Source organism: Eubalaena glacialis, chromosome 1 (genome assembly GCF_028564815.1).
Source record: "Eubalaena glacialis isolate mEubGla1 chromosome 1, mEubGla1.1.hap2.+ XY, whole genome shotgun sequence".
NCBI classification, from domain to species: Eukaryota; Metazoa; Chordata; class Mammalia; order Artiodactyla; family Balaenidae; genus Eubalaena; species Eubalaena glacialis.
The window spans coordinates 83,759,149-83,778,755 of NC_083716.1; the positions used below are offsets into that span (position 1 = coordinate 83,759,149).

At 36.2% G+C, this 19,607-nt stretch overlaps 1 protein-coding gene across 1 annotated transcript in view; it reads right to left on the reverse strand.

Moving 5' to 3' along the window:
• Positions 1-19,607, reverse strand: part of RYR2 (ryanodine receptor 2) — a 537,153-nt gene that overhangs the window by 58,750 nt on the left and 458,796 nt on the right. The window contains exons 81-86 of the mRNA XM_061190410.1: positions 19,079-19,178; positions 17,733-17,812; positions 13,448-13,524; positions 12,573-12,646; positions 2,416-2,496; positions 1,125-1,213 (exon numbers count right to left, since the gene is read on the reverse strand). Of these exons, the coding sequence (XP_061046393.1) occupies positions 1,125-1,213; positions 2,416-2,496; positions 12,573-12,646; positions 13,448-13,524; positions 17,733-17,812; positions 19,079-19,178 (501 nt within the window). The remainder of the gene's footprint in view (positions 1-1,124; positions 1,214-2,415; positions 2,497-12,572; positions 12,647-13,447; positions 13,525-17,732; positions 17,813-19,078; positions 19,179-19,607) is intronic.

Genomic DNA, 19,607 nt, shown 5'->3' on the forward strand with positions numbered 1-19,607 from the left:
ATTAATGCATATTTATCCATAGAGCAGTTAGATGTTTACTATGTGAGCACAGAAATTAGACAAATCATAGAACAATATTTTTGGGTTCCAGACATTTGGTCTCCTTTTTCTCCAACAAAGCCAATAACATTTCTTTGATGAGAATTCCAGGATGTTCCTGGCTTGTGTAACTGCCCCTGAAGAAACTAGCTGGACTCCTTATAAATACTGACAACAACTGTAAACAAACATCTAACTAAGATCAATCTTTCCAAACAGGATATTTTCAACACTAACTTATATTTTGAAGGAACTTTAGTTGTCTAAATGAATAATACAATTTGGGCTACCATTTAGGTTTTGAGACATGATTTTGAAAATCACAAATATATTTTCAGCAATGCTTCTTGATATATTTGCTTCAAAAATGGGCTTTTTTTCTCATTAAGCTTTAAGTAAGTGTGTTGTGTTACATATGCAAAGATTAAGGGAGAAACAGAGTTTGAATTTGCAGTTTTTAAAAGTACTACACCTGAATTCCTTATAAATAAAGTGAGGAAAATAAAAGTTATATAAAATCTTATTACTGAAGAGGCCTACACCTTCAGATTCGGTTCTAGTAACGTGTAAAACATTACTACACTATCAAAGATACTTTTAAGTGATGAAGTGTTAAGCTGAATTTTTAAATTAATGCAAATATTTCGAGAGCTGAAAAGAACTAACCTTAGGCTATTAAATTTAAGTGTATGGTAGGTAGTTTGAAAGCCTTTCTTTCCCATTTTTAGTAATGTTTCAAATATTATTCTCCTATTTATCTATCAACCGTAGAAGAAGGAACAGAGCATGTTCATGCTTTACAAATTGAAAAGGAATTTAAAATGCCATCAAGCTAAAAACTGTAGGAAAAAAATATTCCCACTTATAGAAAGAAAATAAGCAAAGTAAGAGACAGGATCAGAGGCAAAGACAATAGTGGCAGTTTCAACCTAAGACTTGGAGAAAGACTGTGATCAAAGACAAAATATCTCTACAAATTCTGACCTCATAAATCAAAACACATTTCAACATGTCAGTTTCACAACTCCACCATATCTTGCCAACTAACCAACCCCTTAATTTGTTACTAACGTAAAGCAACATACCTGAACTCTCAGTAGGTAGTCTACAGTAGAGATGATTATGTTGACAGTCGTATTATTGCCAGTCTGAGTTCTCAGATAATTTTGAAAATCTACGTAAGATCAAAAGATGTTATTAAAGCGCATTCAAAAATTTAAAATGAGTTCTTTGAATAACTCCAAAAGCAAATGATGTCTCCAGCAAAATCACCATGGCTACGTATACTGTTATATCTGATAGTTTTAATATTGAATAATTTATATTTTCCATAAAAAGTGAGTAGCTCAAAAACAAATCTAGGTGCTTTACAGAATATCAATATTCAAATTTCGCCTAAGAGGTTGCTAACACCTGTTTCTTGATTCCTAGCTCTAGGGCTCTGGGCATGTGAATGACTGAAAATGACTTCCATCCTGTAGGACAGAGTAATTAAATGATTTATTCCATAATCCCTTATTCCTTAGTACTGTGTTAAGTGCTGGGGAAGCAAAAATCAAGATCAAGTTCCTGCCTTCACAGATACACAAGCTTGGTGGAGAACCAGATATATAAACAATGAATGTAAATACATCATGCAAAGTTACACAATGAAGTAGATTCCCCCAGTAAGATAAGTGGTAAAAAAAGAAACAGAGCTACATATGTCTCTATAGCTATCTATCTAATCTACATCTTTCTTCACCTATCAGCTGTCTTCTCTAGCATGAGAACAACTAATAAGAATTAAGGGAGGGACTTCCCTGGTGGTGCAGTGGTTAGGAATCCGCCTGCCAATGCAAGGGACATGGGTTCGAGCCCTGGTCCGGGAAGACCCCACATGCCGCGGAGCAACTAAGCCCATGTGCCACAACTACTGAGCCCGCGTGCCACAACTACTGAGCCTGTGCGCTAGAGCCCGTGAGCCACAACTACTGAAGCCCGCGCACCCTAGAGCCCGTGTTCTGCAACAAGAGAAGCCACCACAATGAGATGCCTGTGCACCGCAATAAAGAGTAGCCCCCGCTCGCCGCAACTAGAGAAAGCCCTCATCGCAACCAGAGAAAGCCCGTGCGCAGCAACGAAGACCCAATGCAGCCAAAAATAAATAAATAAGTAAATAAATAAATAAATAAAAAAAAAGAATTAAGTGAAAGGGCTAGCAAAGGACTTTGAAAGAGGCAATGCAATATAGAAAATTTCCCAGCGCCTACGTAGCAGGTAATGTTCAAGAACTGTTTCTTGACCCAAGGGAAGCAGCATAATTGGAACAGACTCCTATTATTGCTTCAAAATGCTTATTCCTGGGTACCATCGATGTTCTGGGATCTCACAAACCTGAGTTGTGTCCCTCACAAAGCAGTTGCAAGAAGCGGAAGAGGTCACAGGTGAATTCGTCATCCTGCAGAACCTTTTCTCCTGCAGGAAGTCCAGAGGGACCCAATGTTATCAACCACCTTAGCCTCGCCCTCCCTTTCTATCCCCACCTCCATCAAACTTGCATGTTGATCTAGCATCGTTCTGAACCCAAAACAGTCACAAATCATAGCAACTTTTCTATCTGAAGCTCATAAGATCATGCGCTTGACAGATAGATGCACTTTTTCTTGGTAAGAAAAGAACACTTGAATCTTAAAAACTCAGATATCTCTCTGTTAAAAGTAGCAGCATGGGTTTGGCAACATTTTAGAAACAACCTGAAGAGATTAGAGACTTAAACTTTTTTTTTTCTTTCTTTCTTTCTTTTTTTTCTTTTTGGTAAGATTTGTGTAGGAATGATCTCTGCATCTCTTACAAATGTGTAAGTTAAATCTGCTTTGTTCCCAGAGTCTGACCAAATGATTCAATGCAGAAGTATTCAGTACATATATAATACAGGACCAAGAGTTTCTTTTATTCAAATATTAAAGGATTTTTGTGAAAACTCTGGATGCCTGGAAAATGCTTTTTAACTCATTTCACTTAACTCTCTCATGAGCTTGTCTAAATAGAGAGCTCATTGGTTGGAGCATTCCTTCCAGAGGAGGAAGAACTGACAAGCAGACGTAATTCTAAATACTAAACCAAAAGATAAACTTCGCTGGCTCCTGCTAGGAGAGCTAAATCTAACAAAGAAATGTGAAAAGGAGGACATCTCAGTGCCATAGGAGGTGCTCTGCATCATTTCAACACTAACTGTACATGTGGGGCAAGGATGAAGCCTCAGAAAAGGGTTCCGATCTTTCACCTACATTTCAATTTAATTGTATCTTGATCACAATTTACTTTGAAAGCAAAAACACAAAGAAGGAAACGAACAAAAAACGGGCACCACACAAATGAAAGCTGATTTTAAAAGCATAGAGTGTCCGTGAAAAAAACACTGTCAACATTATGAGTGTATGCTCTGGAATCTCAATTTGTTTAGAAAGCAAAATGACCAAAAAAAAAAAAAAGAAATGTTGTTTGGCAAGTGAATGAATATACTCATGTATTTAAAAAAATAATAACTTTTCAGTCTGGAAATACTTCGGGCTAAGAAAGAAAACTATGCAATGATCATGTGTTTACTGGAACTAAAATTATGAATGATCATAATGACAGAGAGTTGATGGACTTACCAGTCTGCAGTCTGTGACTTTCAAAGTGAGAGGCTTCATATAATGGGAGGGTTAGGAAGCAAAACCATTTTGAAAACTAATATAAACATTAAAAAAAGTACATAAAATCACTGTACTGGTTTCCCTGTTAGCCTGCAAGATATTATATTTGGTGACCAAATTAAGATCACCACGTCTACAAATGCAATGTGGCAAGTTTAATGTGTTAAATGCACATTGTTTTGAATCTCAATACATGGCTGATAAGCCCATTCCTCCATGTTCACGTTCATGACAGGATAGGAAAAAAGGGAACAGTCTAGGCTAATAAACTAAACTCTTCATTGATTACACTTAGTATCATTTCATGAAGATACTTTAAAATGCTATTTAAATCAAACTATTATGAGTTAGTTACACAGACTTATTGACTCTTTCCTTGTGAACCCATCTAAGATGTTTTGTTTTGGTTTTTTCGTTTTTCAGAAAATTGAATCAATAAAAAAACGGACATACTTTCAATGTTCACATATTCAATGTGGAGTAAGTAACCCTTGGTAGAAAGTATTCAGAAAAGTTAACACAGAAATAAATTAACATGTAGTCTACCAGTGTGCCTGAAAATGCTCTGTACGATGCACATTGATTTACAACATAAGGGTTTTTTTTTGTTGGCATGCACAGTATTTTCCGGACTGTATACCGAAACACATACGAGTAACTTCACTTACATAGGACACGCTGCACACAGCAGAACAAGAGGGAAAGGCGGGGGGGGGGGGGGGGAGGGGCAGGTCAAGCCTTCATTTACCATCAATTGACACCAGGTTAATCATATCGACTAAGGTGCTATTGCTTAATGAACACGTTAGTATCTGATTAAAATGCTGCCATTGCCCATGCTGCATGTAGGCAGTGCAGGAACAGAGACGGATGATGGCTTTATGTCTGCAGAAGGTACACAAGCAACAGTCTATTTTGTGATGTATGCAAAAGAAATTCCATTGTAAGATGGAAACTAAGGTTAATAATAAATAACAAAATGGAGTAAAATGTAGTTGAAAGTGCTCTTATATTTTAAAAATATTATTTGCAATAGCTGCATGATGGCCAAATGTAGATAGTGTGAAGGGCATTCCTTTGGTTTTATTTTTAATGATAAGGGGCTTATAATTTCTAACACTGTAATAAAGGGAGAGTTATTTCAATACTGTTGTGATGACGAGTTTGTTCTCTGTGCCTCAGCTTCCTCACCTATAAAATGAAAGGAAAGCGTACACTGTCTACCTCACTGGCTCTGCACAATCTATATGACCGTTTTTTATCAATTGTGGAGAGGTTAATATTATTAGTAGCAGTGGTAATGACACTAAATAAAGATGGGAACAACATGCCTACATGATAAATATAGTTATGTGAACATAGGTATTAAATGTGTTTGTATTTTCAAAAAGCCACCTTAATTTTAATGGACCAAATATTTTCAAAAATATAAGTATTCACCTGGAAATAATATTAGGTAGACCTTATTTGTTCAAGCTACCAATAAAAAGTAATTCCTCATTTAGAGATCTAATAAAGTTAACACACTTTTAAAGGCTTTTCTACTCACAATCGGTTTATCCAACTAATAGAAAAGTACACAAGTGTTTGTTCAATAAACACAGTTGTTTTTACTTAGAATTTTTACTTAGAATATCCATGGATATAGCTCAAAGTCTGCAGACTTATCTCCAGACAAAGCTTGATTTAACTGTTAATAATTAATTATCAATAACTGTTCTAAAATTAATGAAATAAATAAAAAGACTACTATATATATAAACAATTGAATTAGCATCAATAGACTCCAGAAGACTAAGCTCCCCATCGTTGTAGGGTCAGCATCTCTAATGATGCAGAGATAAAAGGGTGAGTAGCATGAAACATGACACTGGCTGCATCAAATAATTCCCTGTAATCTATTGTTAAACAGCTCTCAAGAGCCCCCCATTGCCATGGAGGAAATAATTCTGATTACTTACTAATCTTTAGAGGACTTAAATATTTATTTTGTATATGAAAACACTGAAGGATAAAGGTTAAAAATATTTTTAAATAGGGAAAAGTCAGGTATTTGATTCCATGTGGGTAGTTTTCATATCATTGCTTAAATGGTCTAAATATGGCTGCTTGAATAATATTACAACTCAACTAACGAAGAATAAAAAATTTGATATGGATTTACGATTAACATTTAGTTAGTGACTACGGTGTGCTAGGCATTGTGCTAGATATATTTTCTCATCATTTCATTTCAGGTTTACAAAAATCTTACAAATGAGGTGATACGATCCCATCTTGTGGTTTGGTAAACAACTGAGGAATTAAGTAACTTGACTACTGTCCTACAGCTATTAACAGGTAAAGGACTTGAATTCAGTAAACTTCAGCAAACATTCACAGTCTCCTATATGCTGGGCACCTTGTGAGGTGCTAGGGACAAAAAAGACCAATGGACACAATCCCTAACCTCAAGAAGGTCACAGTCAGGCAATAAACAGGTAATTTCGATATTGTAAGGTCCTTCCGAATCCATCCAGTGTGCCATAGTTTCTACACTTCATAGAGCTCACATCAGTAATCAATCTCTGACTAACAATCATTACACTTACTGTACATTATTTAAATTGTGAACTCCTAACTTGTTTTTATGAATTTTAGAACCCAAGGAAAACCATATTCTAGACACGTGGCTTTAGAAAAGTCAATTCACACCTTTCTGAGTCTTTGTTTCATCATTTTGATATGGAAATTAACAGTCTCCTGACTTCCTGAATTCATAGGGCTGTTGGGAGAATCAAATTGGTCCAAACAAGTACAACTGCTTTGAAATATGCAAAGCACAGTAGGAATAAATGTGAAGTTTTAACGGCATGAAGTCATTAAAAAAAACCCTTTAGATTTATAAAATATAGAATACCGGTGGATTGTGGATATGATAAATCATTCATAATTCCATTCAGTACATGTATTTAATCTAAGGTAACAACCTGACACCAGTGTATAAAATGCATTCCTAGATAATACCAATGACCACTGTGTGTGAAAAAAGTTAGGTGTGACCGATGGAAAACAGAATTAAAGTTATAGGTTAGCTGTGGGGGAAGAAACCTTTTGCTTTCAAACATGATTTGCAGATTGTTTCTCTTACAGCCGTCTCTTTTTTTTCTTTCTTTTTTTTACTGAAGTATAGTTGATTTACAATGTTGTATTAATTTCTGTTGTACAGTAAAGAGACTCAGTTATATATATATATATATATATATATATATACATTCTTTTCTATTATGGTTTATCACAGGGTATTGAATATAGTTCCCTGTGCTCTACAGTAGGACCTTGTTGTTTATCCATCCCATATCTAATATTCAGTAGTTTGCATCTTCTTGTAGCCTTCTCTTAGTGCCTTTCAGTTGTCATTACTCTAACTGAAATCCTTAATGTCCTTCACCCATTCCATCCACCAGCATCCTAACTGATCTCCGTGCCTTCACATGGGACACCCATCTTACACCCTGTTGCTGACAACAACAGCTACAGGCAATCCAATTATAACACTCTTCCTGATCAACAGACTGACTCCAGTAACGGTAATTATGGAAAGCATACTCTGAAGAATTCCCTGCAATCTATCGTTAAGCAGAGTTCCCCAGCTGCCGTGAAGGAAATGGTGGTGACCACTCTCTTTGGAGAACCCCATGTCTATTTAATACACTAGCATTACTAAGAAAGGAGAGATCTGTGCCTTTTAGTGTTAGTAGGTTCTACTGGAAGCATTTCGAACAGTGAATGTAGGAATTTAATTGCAGGTGGATCATCACACAAAACATAATGTATCACTTAAGTGTTACTTATTTAATGGCTCTCCAGGGTCTCAGAAAGAAAGTACAAATTCCTGGGAAGAGCAAAGAAGGTCCTTCGGCGCCTCTCACAAACTATCTTTCCATCTTCTAGGGGGTTCATTTCTCTTCAACCACACCAGGTTGGTTACCGTCCTCTGATATGTTTTGTGCCTTAAACTTTGCATAGGCTGATTCTGATCCCTTCCACTGGAATGCCCTTCTTTGCCTTCCTTATCTACCAGATAAACTTCTACTTCAGGCTACCTGTTATGTCTATGGTGATACTTTCCCATCCCTGGCAGCTAAGTATCAACTCAGTTCTCTCTTACACAGAGGGCACTGTTCTGAAGTTGCTTGTTTACAAGTCTGTCTACACAATACTGGACTCCTGTAGAACGCCAGTGCCTAGGACAGTGTCTAGCACGTAATAGCCACTCAAATTTAAATGACTGCTTCAAGTTTAAAAACTGCAAGGATGTTAAAAAAAAATCTATTTAGTGCCATGAACTACAGGCTTTTTCTTGAAGAGAAAGTTTACCCACAGGAACTGCAGAGTAATATAGTCAGAACCCAGATGTTAGCACTGGATTACACCTGGGAAAGTACTTTGAAAATCTGGGGCGGGAGAAAGCCAATAAATAATTAAGCACTAAAAACACTAACGAAAAATTAGGGTAGCCAATATTTAAAGATTGCTTTAATTCTCCCTTTCATTCATTAATTAAAAGGAATCCTTTTTTCCTCAACTTCACATAAACTTCATGAGGTCACTATAAATATATCGGCAAGAACCTCAATGCAACACATTATCAGTTACAGGTGGAAATTTGAGAAGTTTAACTTGTATTAATGTTTTATATAACATTTTAGAAAATCAAACAATTTCTGAGGAATCAGATCAGCTTCGCAATTTCATCTTGCTTTACGAAGTCAAGGATCCCTGCAAAATGATCAAAAATAAAATGCAGTATCTTCGACTATATTCCAAGAAGACGTTTGAAAGAAGGAAAATTGTACTTTCAAGCTCATCATGAATTACTAATGAGGTTAAATGGTACTGAGGAAAAACAAATTAAAAATCCAAGGATGGAATGAAATTTCAAAGGTTTATATATGTTTTTGGTTTTGAACTTCACTCTATGTTAAAAGAAAACACACAGGACTACAAAATACACAGAGATGACAACACTGAGCACGTGACAAATCTAAACACATTTGCTTAAGAACCTTTTTTTAAAAAAAAAAAAAAAACAAGGGGGAGGTCCAGGCTTTTGTAGAAATGGGGGAAATTTAGTAAGGTGGGATAGGGCTACAGGACAGTAACAGTGTAGAGAAAGGAATATAAACAATTAGCCTGAGATCCAGATACAGTTGTCCTTCTGTATCTGCAGATACAGCGGTGTGACCGTGCTATGCCACTTTATATCGGGGACTTGAGCATCTGTGGATTTTGATATCTGCGGGGGGGGGGCGGGGAAAGGGGGGAGTCCTGGAACCAACCCCTCATGGATATAGAGGGACAGCTGTATATAAACCTCAAAGAAGCACATATTCCCTAATGGTATCTCAACACCAGATGAGGAATGTCATGTGTAACCATAAAAAGCTTAAAAGTGATATTAAAACTTCAACAGTGGATGCAAAAATCGGCAATAGATGGGTGTCTTTGAAGGGAGACATGACATTAAGGGACCAACAATTCTACCTAAGCCAACATGCTGGACACAAAATAAGCCCCCCAAAGACTACTGAAGGATGGGGGGGAAGGGAGTAGGCATGTGGAATGGGCAAATTAAAGACGGGAAGAAGGCCTGCATTTCAGCCTTGACCCTGCCACTTCGCTGTGTGACCCTGGACAAGCCATGTTATCTTTCTCTCCCTCACTCTCCTTATTTATAAAATAGGGAAAATACCTCATGGGAAAGTTGTGGGTATGAAAAAGTTCATATATTCAAGTTATACACATTTTCCATGGCAATATAATTTATGGTCATTTTATCATCATCGGGAAGAGATTTAGCTTAATAAAGATAATTGGTTAGGATGGAGATTTAGATCTATCAGATTATTTTCTCACTCCTGAGCCTATACTGCACAAGACTCAAGCTTTGAAGCAAGGATATCACTAACAGATTTAGAGTTTTCAGCCTTTTCTATGTTTTCCAAGAGGGATGACCAATGTTCTTTCTCCTTCGAGAGTACAAACTTTTCTTAATAGTTGCAGAAGCTTAAAAGAATGGTCACGTAACAGAAATTTTAAAAATATGCCAAAAGATAGAGTCAGTATAGGTGCTCTCAATCTGGGAAATAGTGTACCATTCATTACAGCGAATGAGTTGTCACTGCATATTCCCCTAAGAGATATTTTGATGAAGGCAACGGTGTGTATTCAGAAAGCACAACTTAATCTCTGAAGCCCTGTTGACATACTAGGTACTATTCAAAAAATCTCATCCCTTCTTCATTGTATGTTATGTCTTTTAGAGACTACTTTGCAATACCAATGCCATCTTTGTTATTATCCTAGCTTGAAGAGTAAACATTTGCTACTGTTTCTACTGTTCTTTAAATGCGGTCTGAAGAATGAAAATTTGTTTTTATGGTAGAAGGTTTTTAATGTGTGATATTTTCAAAGGAATAGAGAAAAACTCTATAGATCTCTCAATACTTGGAAGGGAAGTGGCAGAGCCCAATGGCTAAGATGAGACGCAGCCATTCATAGCACACACTGGATTGGCACTGATTTTCCCGTGCGCCACAGGGAGTCTATTACACATATTCATTCATTTACACAACAGCTGCAAACACTGGGTCCACCAGAACTTTTTTTAAATGAAAGAACAGAACCAAACAAATCTAAAACCATCATTTAAATACTTGTTGCCCCTTCAGGTCTAATATGTTAATAACTGCACATCCTCATAGGATGAGGAAAAAAAAAGAAAAAGGAAAGCTTGATACATAAGTTTTAAAAGGAAAAGGATGCATAATGATGGAAAGTAAACAATCTACTTGTTAAAAGGGTCTATAAAAGGAAAAAATGCACATACACGGTCACTATCAAGACTGTACACAAACTAACAACAAATAAAGGAGCAAATGAAGAAAAGGCAGTTCATTTTTAATAATTACCACGCTCATGAGTGATGACTGAGGAAGGGAGAATAGTACATTGACGGTAGTCGAAAGAAAAGGAAATGGGTAAAAAGAAAGAAGTTGAGAGTTTGTTTTTGCTTTGCTGTTTGTAAGGAAATAAAATGGAAAACATGTTAATCAATTTGGGCAATTATTTTTGTGTGCGTCTTTAAAAAGAATAAACTAATCAAACCAATCTCATATTGAGAGACAGAACTAATTCTCACATTAGGATGGTCACTCTCATCAAGTTATTTCTGATTTGGGACTCACAAATGTTATTCTCATCTATATCTGGTTGACAAAGGCTAGGAGGCCCAGTAAAATAAACCTGTGTGGTCACTATTTCTTTGTGCGGAGCTGATGTAAAGAGTGATTCAGAATGATTAATGGAATTGTGTTCAGAGCCTCTGGTACATTAGGTAAAAACTGCAGGGGAAAATGAAATTGATTTCTAATTCCATGACAGGGAAGTCAGACTTTGGATAGAGAACTGACTCATTTTTAGGCACTTTCCAGCTGGAAAATGCCCAGGACTTCTGTGAGACATTAGAGGCATGCAGTTAATGGGACCTGGGATTTGTCATGGCTCTGAGTTCTCCAGATGGGCCCCTCAAGGCCAGGTGTTGTTAACTGTCGACACAAAGGTTAGTAATGAAGACATTTGGCTTGATGTCCATTTTCAAAAAACCTAAGTAAGTTCAGAATTCTGCTGGTGATTTTTCTTGAAGGTAGCTATCCCAATTAAATAACCGTGTGACGAATACTTGATTACTGAACCTATACATTCAAATGCCAAGCAGAAAATAAAATTACACAGGTGATATATACAGAAGCAGCAGCGTTAGCATATGTATACATGATAATCTTTAAAATACCAGAAGAAAAATGCAGCTAATTTTTTTCCTATTGTGAGAACAAAAATATACAGAGATAATTAGAGAGATTAGTAAATTTTAAAACATTTCAGAAACGCAAGCAGACTACAAATGGCAGAGGGGAGAAAATTTATTTTCTGCAATAAGATTAGTTTTATAGAAGACCCAATGTTCCAAAACCAATACATTGATGACAACTCCAAACCAGGCCAAACAAACAAAAACAGATAAACACACAGGGCCTTATTCAAACTAAATTAATTTAAAAATCAAACACAAAAGAATAGAAACAAATCAAAACCAAAAATAGTGAAGATACTTTCTTCTTAATAAATACCAAAACGAATGTGCAACTATAGTTATTTCTGCTTTAAATGCACTGTGTGCTGAATTTTCTAGTTCATACATCTATTTATAGAGAGAAAAGCTCTAAGATTAGGTGTCATTATTTTCATGCACATGTAAATTAAGTGATCAGAGTTATTTAAACACAAAAATTACTCTTTATTTCATTAAACAATTTGGACTTGCAAAGACATGGATATATGAGATAGAAGGATAACTGGGCTAAAAGGGAGGAGATAGTAAGACTAGTGGTGGATTGAAGGATCCACTAGTGGTGGATTGAAGGATCTGAAAGCATCAGTATCCTAAGGAGACAGAAGAATTTGAAAGCCTGACAGTTTGCTAAAGTGGCCAAAGAAAGTCAAACATTTTCTAATGTGGCTCATCCATGGGCTTTAGAATTTTATAGATAATTCTCTAATAAGGGATATTTATTTACTACCCAACTAGGGGAAAGGCCACTGACAGTAGGTCTGGAATAAAAAGGAGTCAATGACCAACATGGAAGATTGGGTTTTGGGTGTGACCCGCATGGGTGTCTAACTATGAACTTCTAAATGAGTCACATAAGCACTGTGTCCATTTAAAGATAACCTTGTATCTCTCTGTATTGCAAAGGTAATTTCAGGGAAGAAGTGGGGACACGTGATGCTTTTAATTTAAGTGATCAATACCTGATCCTTCCTCGGTCACCATCCCAAGTCCTTCAGCTTTGTTTTGTCGCTCAAATGCGTTTAGGTCAAGGACACTGCAATAACAAGGAGGAAAACATTTAGAGGCCTAACAGAACGTTTTCTTTCTTCAGGAGAGCAAATGTCTAAAAACTGTGTATCATGAAACGTGAACCAAATGTTATCAGATACTGAAAACATACACTGACTCCATGCCTACCAACCATATTTTCCTAGTAGCAGACTAGTTTCTCTCCAGGGTCCACACTGACACGATCCATGTGAAAGTCAAGCATATGGCATTGATGGGTTTCAACTTTGGGAGAACGTTACAAAGCTAGCAGACATACTGAAATATAATTAGAATGATCATGTTTTTCCAGTTGGAATAATAACATTAAGTATGTGGCAGGTTCCTTAGTCAAATGCTGTCAGAATGATTTCAAATACTGTAAAAAACAGGAAATGATGAACGTGATCATGATGATCATGGTTAAGGCTCATTCATTTAGGGCTGATGAGAAGTGGTCTAATGGCTCCCAGATAAAATGAAAAAGAATTTTGTTTTTTGTCTTTTAAAAATCATACACTACTCATTTCCAAGTATGCAGAATACACATTAATTCTCCAAGGTTCCTATTTAAGCACAGGGTAGACTATTTTAAGACATTATTAACGTGGAACAATTAGTAATTAAGACATTACTAACACCTAACAGCAAGATAGAACATAAGACACTTCCACACTTTTGTCCCACTTAAAAGTGTGTTTAATCATTAAAAATTCTTCTATGTATAAGTGCTTTCGGTAATGTAAAACAAGTACTTTAAAAGGTACAACCATTGAGTGGAACCAAAGCAAGAAAAGCATGTGCTTACCTGCATGACTGCATCAGGCCAGCAAGGCTCTGAAAGAAGCCCACATCCTTTTTCTCCTTGAGGTAGTCAAGCATTTTCTACAGTAGATAGATAAACCACATGGTCACTTATCACAAATCTCGTTTTTTGTTAAATAAGAAACAATAAAAACGTCCTTTGATTCTGAAATAAAGATAAAAAATATCCAGTGCATACAAACATGATGAACATCACCTTGACCACGAAACAGTGATAAGCATGTCACAGCAAGAGACTTGCACATTTCTAAGTGCAGCAGGACATACACATGGCTTGGAACAAGGCAGTTGCTTTACAAAACACCATAAGCAGCATAAATATCAGGGGGGAAATAATACTCTTAATTCTCTTCATGTCACTCTGTAAGTATCTGGAGATTCAGATACTTAGTTCAAGTTTACCGGGAAGAAGGCCCACCTGTATGCTATTCACAGATTTCATTACAAAAGTGAGTTCCTTAAACAGCGTCCCAATCCGAGAGCTCTGATTACCATATGCTAATGTTACAGACAGAAATTCAGTTTCCATTACCATGGTCTCTAAACCCAAGGACTGGTGGGAATCATGTGACTATTAATTTTTCTCCTCTTTTCTCAGAATGATGTCCAGATTCTGTGGTCAACATTTTGGTGAAACATAAATGTAAAAAATGCTAAAGCAATGCATGGTTCCCATTTGTTAGTGTGTTGTCACATGCCACGATGCAACAGCTACTTTGAATGTAGATACAATGTGCTGGATGTTTCAGATAAGAAGTACTATTTGCAGGGCAGGAATAGAGACGAAGACGAATGGACATGTGGACACGGGGCGGGGCGGGGGCAAGAACTGGGAGATTGGGATTGACGTACGAGCACTGCCACGTGTAAAATGGATAGCTGGTGGGAACCTGCTGTATAGCGCCGGGAGCTCAGCTCGGTGCTCTGTGGTGACCTAGGGGGTGGGATGGGGGGCGGGGAGGTCCAAGAGGGAGGGGATGTATGTATACATATAGTTGATTCATTTCATTGTACAGCAGAAACTAACACAACATTGTAAGGCAACTATACCCCAATTAAAAAAAAAAAAAGTACATACAAGATGATAAGATGACAGAGGCACACCAAAGGTTTTAAGAAAATAAAGATACTGCTCTTCTCTGAATCTTGAATGGAAGGGATTAATTCCTATTATCAGAGCTTATCTAGATAGGGCTCAGCTAAGCAGTCAAGATATTGGTAGTACTCTTTTTCCAGAAATCAGAGAGTTAAAGGTAATATAAAACTAAATATGTGAAGGCTGTATACACATACACAGTATATATATATTTGTGTGTGTGTGTATATATATACACACATATATGCATACACCTACACATGCATAGATACACATAAATACAGACACACAAAAACGCAGAGCCATTTTGGGGTGTGTGTGTGATAACTTATTGGTCTAATAAAACATGAAGCACTTATTAATCATTGGCCTTTTAAAACAAAATGAATATGGGTTACAGGGTCAAAGGGGAGTGGTGGAATATATATCTGAAGGTTTAAGGAAAAAAGAAAAGATCTGTACAGACGATGAGTACATTTATTACATGGTCTCTCAAGGTTCCTTTTGGCTCCAAGGATTTCTGAATATATATACTATACAATTAAGGTCTTTTGAAGCAATACATAAGTCAAGGGAAATTATTTATTTATAAGTATTGTGGCGAGATTAGGTTGGTTTTATTTTTCCTTTTTAAAAAAAAGTCATGTAGTCATTTACTATGGAAAGCAAAAAAGAAAATCTGTAAATTGGATGGGAGAAAATTCACCTTTATTTTTACTAACTTCTAACTGAAATTTAGCGTTCCTTTCAACCAGTAATCTAAGCAACAAACACTAGGATTAGTAGTAGCTATGATTTTGTCACCAATGAAGATTTCAGGTATTTTCATATCACATTACAGCTGTTGTAGCTATTTAAAAATATTTAGACACATCTTTTCTTCTCAATAATTATTAGACCAAATACTAGATCTTTTATTTAATGAGTTCATAAAGAAACATATTACTTTATCGAAAACTTATTTTATAATACTTTGATAACCACATTTCAATATACTTGGTTTCCTTTGTCAATCTGTGTAATTTTAATTTGTGCACTTATAAACATTACACCGAGAGGCCAGAGATTTCAATGAACTGTCAGAGGCAATAAAAAGCTAAGAACCCTCGCTTAGGTTATGTCTATGTTCTCTTCCAGTACTAACATGTAATGATTATATTTACAGAAAAAAATATACAATTTGAGAACAACATAAAGATGAATTTTATTCACCTAGTCCAAAACTTTACTAACCCAAAAGAAACCTTCAAATTTTCTGCTTTTCTTTTCTTAGACTCAAAGGTTTCTAGGAGCCTATTCCTAGCTTTGTGCCACTGTAGTGATTCTGAGGTTCACAACAACTTGAAGTCAAACATTCTAAAGTTCTCATTTGCCTTCCTTTCCTTCAATGAGGGTAGCCCTTTACCTGCCTGACTAAAACTTACCCAAGAAAGAAACAGTTATTAGTTCCCTGTTCAACCGTTCTTTCTCATACAGAAGCCAAGATACAAAAATAAGAGAGACATTATGGTTTTAGAATAACACAATCTGATGCTTATATTATGTTGTGCTTTGTTGTTCTTCAATGAGCATAAGATTTTTTTCTGAGCTCAGAGCCACACTGTTGGCCATGTGAATGTTGTCCCCAGAGGTATGCAGTACACACCTGTGACAGTCTTTTTTTAAGTCACTCAAATACTCTTTTTTTCTTTAGTGAAGTATAGTTGCTTTACAATGTTGTGTTAATTTCTGCTATACAGCAAAGAGACTCAGTATATATATATATATATATATATATATATATATATATATTCTTTTACATATTCTTTTCCATTATCACAGGATATTGAATATAGTTCCCTGTGCTATACAGCAGGACCTTGTTGTTTATCCACCCTATATATAATAGTTTACATCTGCTAACCCCAAACTCCCAGTCCTTCCCTTCCCCACCCACCCCTTCCCCCTTGGCAACCACAAGTCTATTCTCCATGTCTGTGAGTCTGTTTCTGTTTCGTAGATAGGTTCATTTGTGTAGTATTTTAGATTCCACATATAAGTGATATCATATGGCATTTGTCTTTCTCTTTCTGACTTACTTCACTTAGTATGATAATCTCTAAGTCCATCCATGTTGCTGCAAATGGCATTATTTCATTCTTTTTTTATGGCTGAGTAATATTCCATTTTACATATGTGCCACATCTTCGTTATCCATTCATCTGTTGACAGACATTTAGGGTGCTTCCATGTCTTGGCTATTGTGAATAGTGGTGCTATGAACACAGGGATGCATGTATCTTTTTGAATTATAGTTTTGTCTGGGTATACGCCCCTGGAGTGGGATTGCTGGGTCATATGGTAGTTGTATTTTTAGTTTTCTGAGGAACCTCCATTCTGTTCTCCATAGTGGTCATGCCAACTTACATTTCCACCAACAGTATAGGAGGGTTCCCTTTCCTCTACACCCTCTCCAGCATTTGTTATTTGTAGTAAGTCACTCAAATACTCTTATTCTAACAAACTCAACAGACCTTGGCCTTCAGTTGGATATGTAGATTGCATCCTTTGTCATAACTGGTTGAAGTTATCAAAATCCCAGTCCAGATAATGTCTAACTTTTAGACAGAGTATCGTTACAAAACTTGGTTGGGAAGTGATTTTCTCATATCTTAGGAGAATAGAAAGAATTACAACTAGAAAAATTCTTAATGGTGTATTCTGTTTACATGTTAACGTAGGAGCCAGCTTTGTACCAAATATACAACAAAATCTTCAGAGTCAATTTTTAGGAGATATAGCACTATAAAACATGTTACCAAACTAGGCTCCCTAGATAAGGGTATTTATTTTTCACTATTAAAACAAATCAGCTGCTTTACGCCAACTTATTCACATGAAATGCAGCATTGCAAATGATGACACCATATGACCTGACTTCAGACTTCTAAACAGAGTTATTATTTATTGTGCTACCTAGAAGGGGTGTTTATTGTGCTACCTGGGAGATATTTGGATACTGGGACACGATGACCATAAAATAAAGGCATACTTTACATAGAAAATGAAAAAAAAAAAAGTACAACTAATGTACAGCTAATAGTTCTTTTAGGATGACTAAAATAGTTCAACAGGATGACTATACGGTCCATCTCTTCGAAAAGCACATTATGTGAAAGGCTCAATGACATACCTGCTGTACTGTAGAGTTCCCGCCATTTAAGATAGCAATTCCAAGTTTCAAAGTAGCAGCCACCATGGGTCCAGTTTCACCTTAAAAATACAAAATATTGTGCTCCTTATATCACTTCACCTGCTACATTAACCAATTCTATCTCAAAATGTGCACTTTTAAAGTCATTATTCACCTCCTACAAACCTATGTCATGGTGGAGAGGGACAGACTGACTCATATAACAACCAAAAAAAAATTAAAAGAGTCATAATGCATATTTTGCCACCAATGTTTTTCCTAAATTCTGTGTAATATGTCCATGATTGAAACTATATGAGAACACAGAAAAAACGAACAGGAAGAAACAATTGATTTTGAAATACTGACACCTAAAATTATTAAAATTCAAAACAAATCATGTGTATTAAAATAATATTGAAATGAATATGAGCTACTTAAAATATTCTCCCTCCTCCCTCAAGAATAGTATGTTTGAACAACTCCTATAATTTCCATTTCATCACTTTTATCTTAATATGTTTATAGCCTTGCTTTATTAGGATGACTAGTCACCATTTTAAGTTATTTGAATAATAATAACAAAATTTTAAATCCAACCAGTTGTCTATAATTTAGCATATTATGTTTTATTTTTACATTAGTCACCTCCACTTATCTTAGAAATGAAATAATCCCTATATTTGGAGAGGAGGGCTTAATAACCACCATTACTTTTCCATTCCATTAAAATTACAGTCAAGTTTTCACAAAGAAGCTATTACCAATGTAAGAAAAATCAGCTTGTACTGGCTGGGTACTGAAAAATGCAACAGTACTTGAATTACTAAAAATGACTCACTTAAAAAATCTAAACATTTACATCAAGGGCCCCGAGGGCCGAGTCCAGCTTGGCACCTGTTTTTGTAAATAAAGTTTTATTGGAACATGGCCACACCATTTATTTACGTATTGTCTCTAGCTACTTTCATGCCACTCTGGCAGAGTTGAAGAGATGCCACAGAGGCCCCAATGGCTCACAAAGCCGAAAATATTTACTTTCTGGCCTCTATCAGAAAACATTTGCCCACCTCTGATTTACATAATCAGTTTGTTAGAGTTGTGTCCCAATATAATTTCCAAAACTTAATGAACAGAAATAAACAATCTTTTAGTAAGATTCTGATTAAAAAAAAAATCAACATTGAACTTGGTAAGAGAGGTGGCATTTGTGAAGTCACCTGACCTAGTCATGAACAAGAAATTCAGGGACTAAATAAATCGGTAGAATTTAAGTAAGGGCGCTCCTAGGAGTAAAGGGGAAATCTACAGAATCAGCCCTTCCGAGGTAGAGCCAAGAGCCTCACCTTTGCTGGCACTGATGGTCTGCAGCACCATCTCAGCCGCACCGCGGTCGTGGAGCCTGGCTTGTTGGTACAGAAGCTTTTGCTTTTCCATTTCTTTTTCCTGAACACAAATCCCAACCATTTATGTTGCAGCTATCACTAAGCCGGGCAGCTTTCTATAAACCATATTTTCAGTCATCTCTTCATGTATGGGCTCTATGACAACATTATGGACCATTTCAACACCAACAATGTTATTCAACAGATGTTATTAACATAGTCAACTCTTGGTTTTTTCCCTTTATATTTCTTGTGATAGACTTTTGGTACTGATTTATCAGGATGAATTTTCTCAATTGTAATGATTGGATTAGTCCAAAGCCTGTATCATACTTTTGAAGTACTGTACTTCATCATTGAAACTTGCACTTTCTGAATGATACATTCGTGCATCAGTTTGTCACGTGTTTAATCATCTCCCAAGTCATGGTCATAACTTGATACTGCTCAGCAAATGGCTCGAGTTGTAAGTTATCACTGAATGACAGAG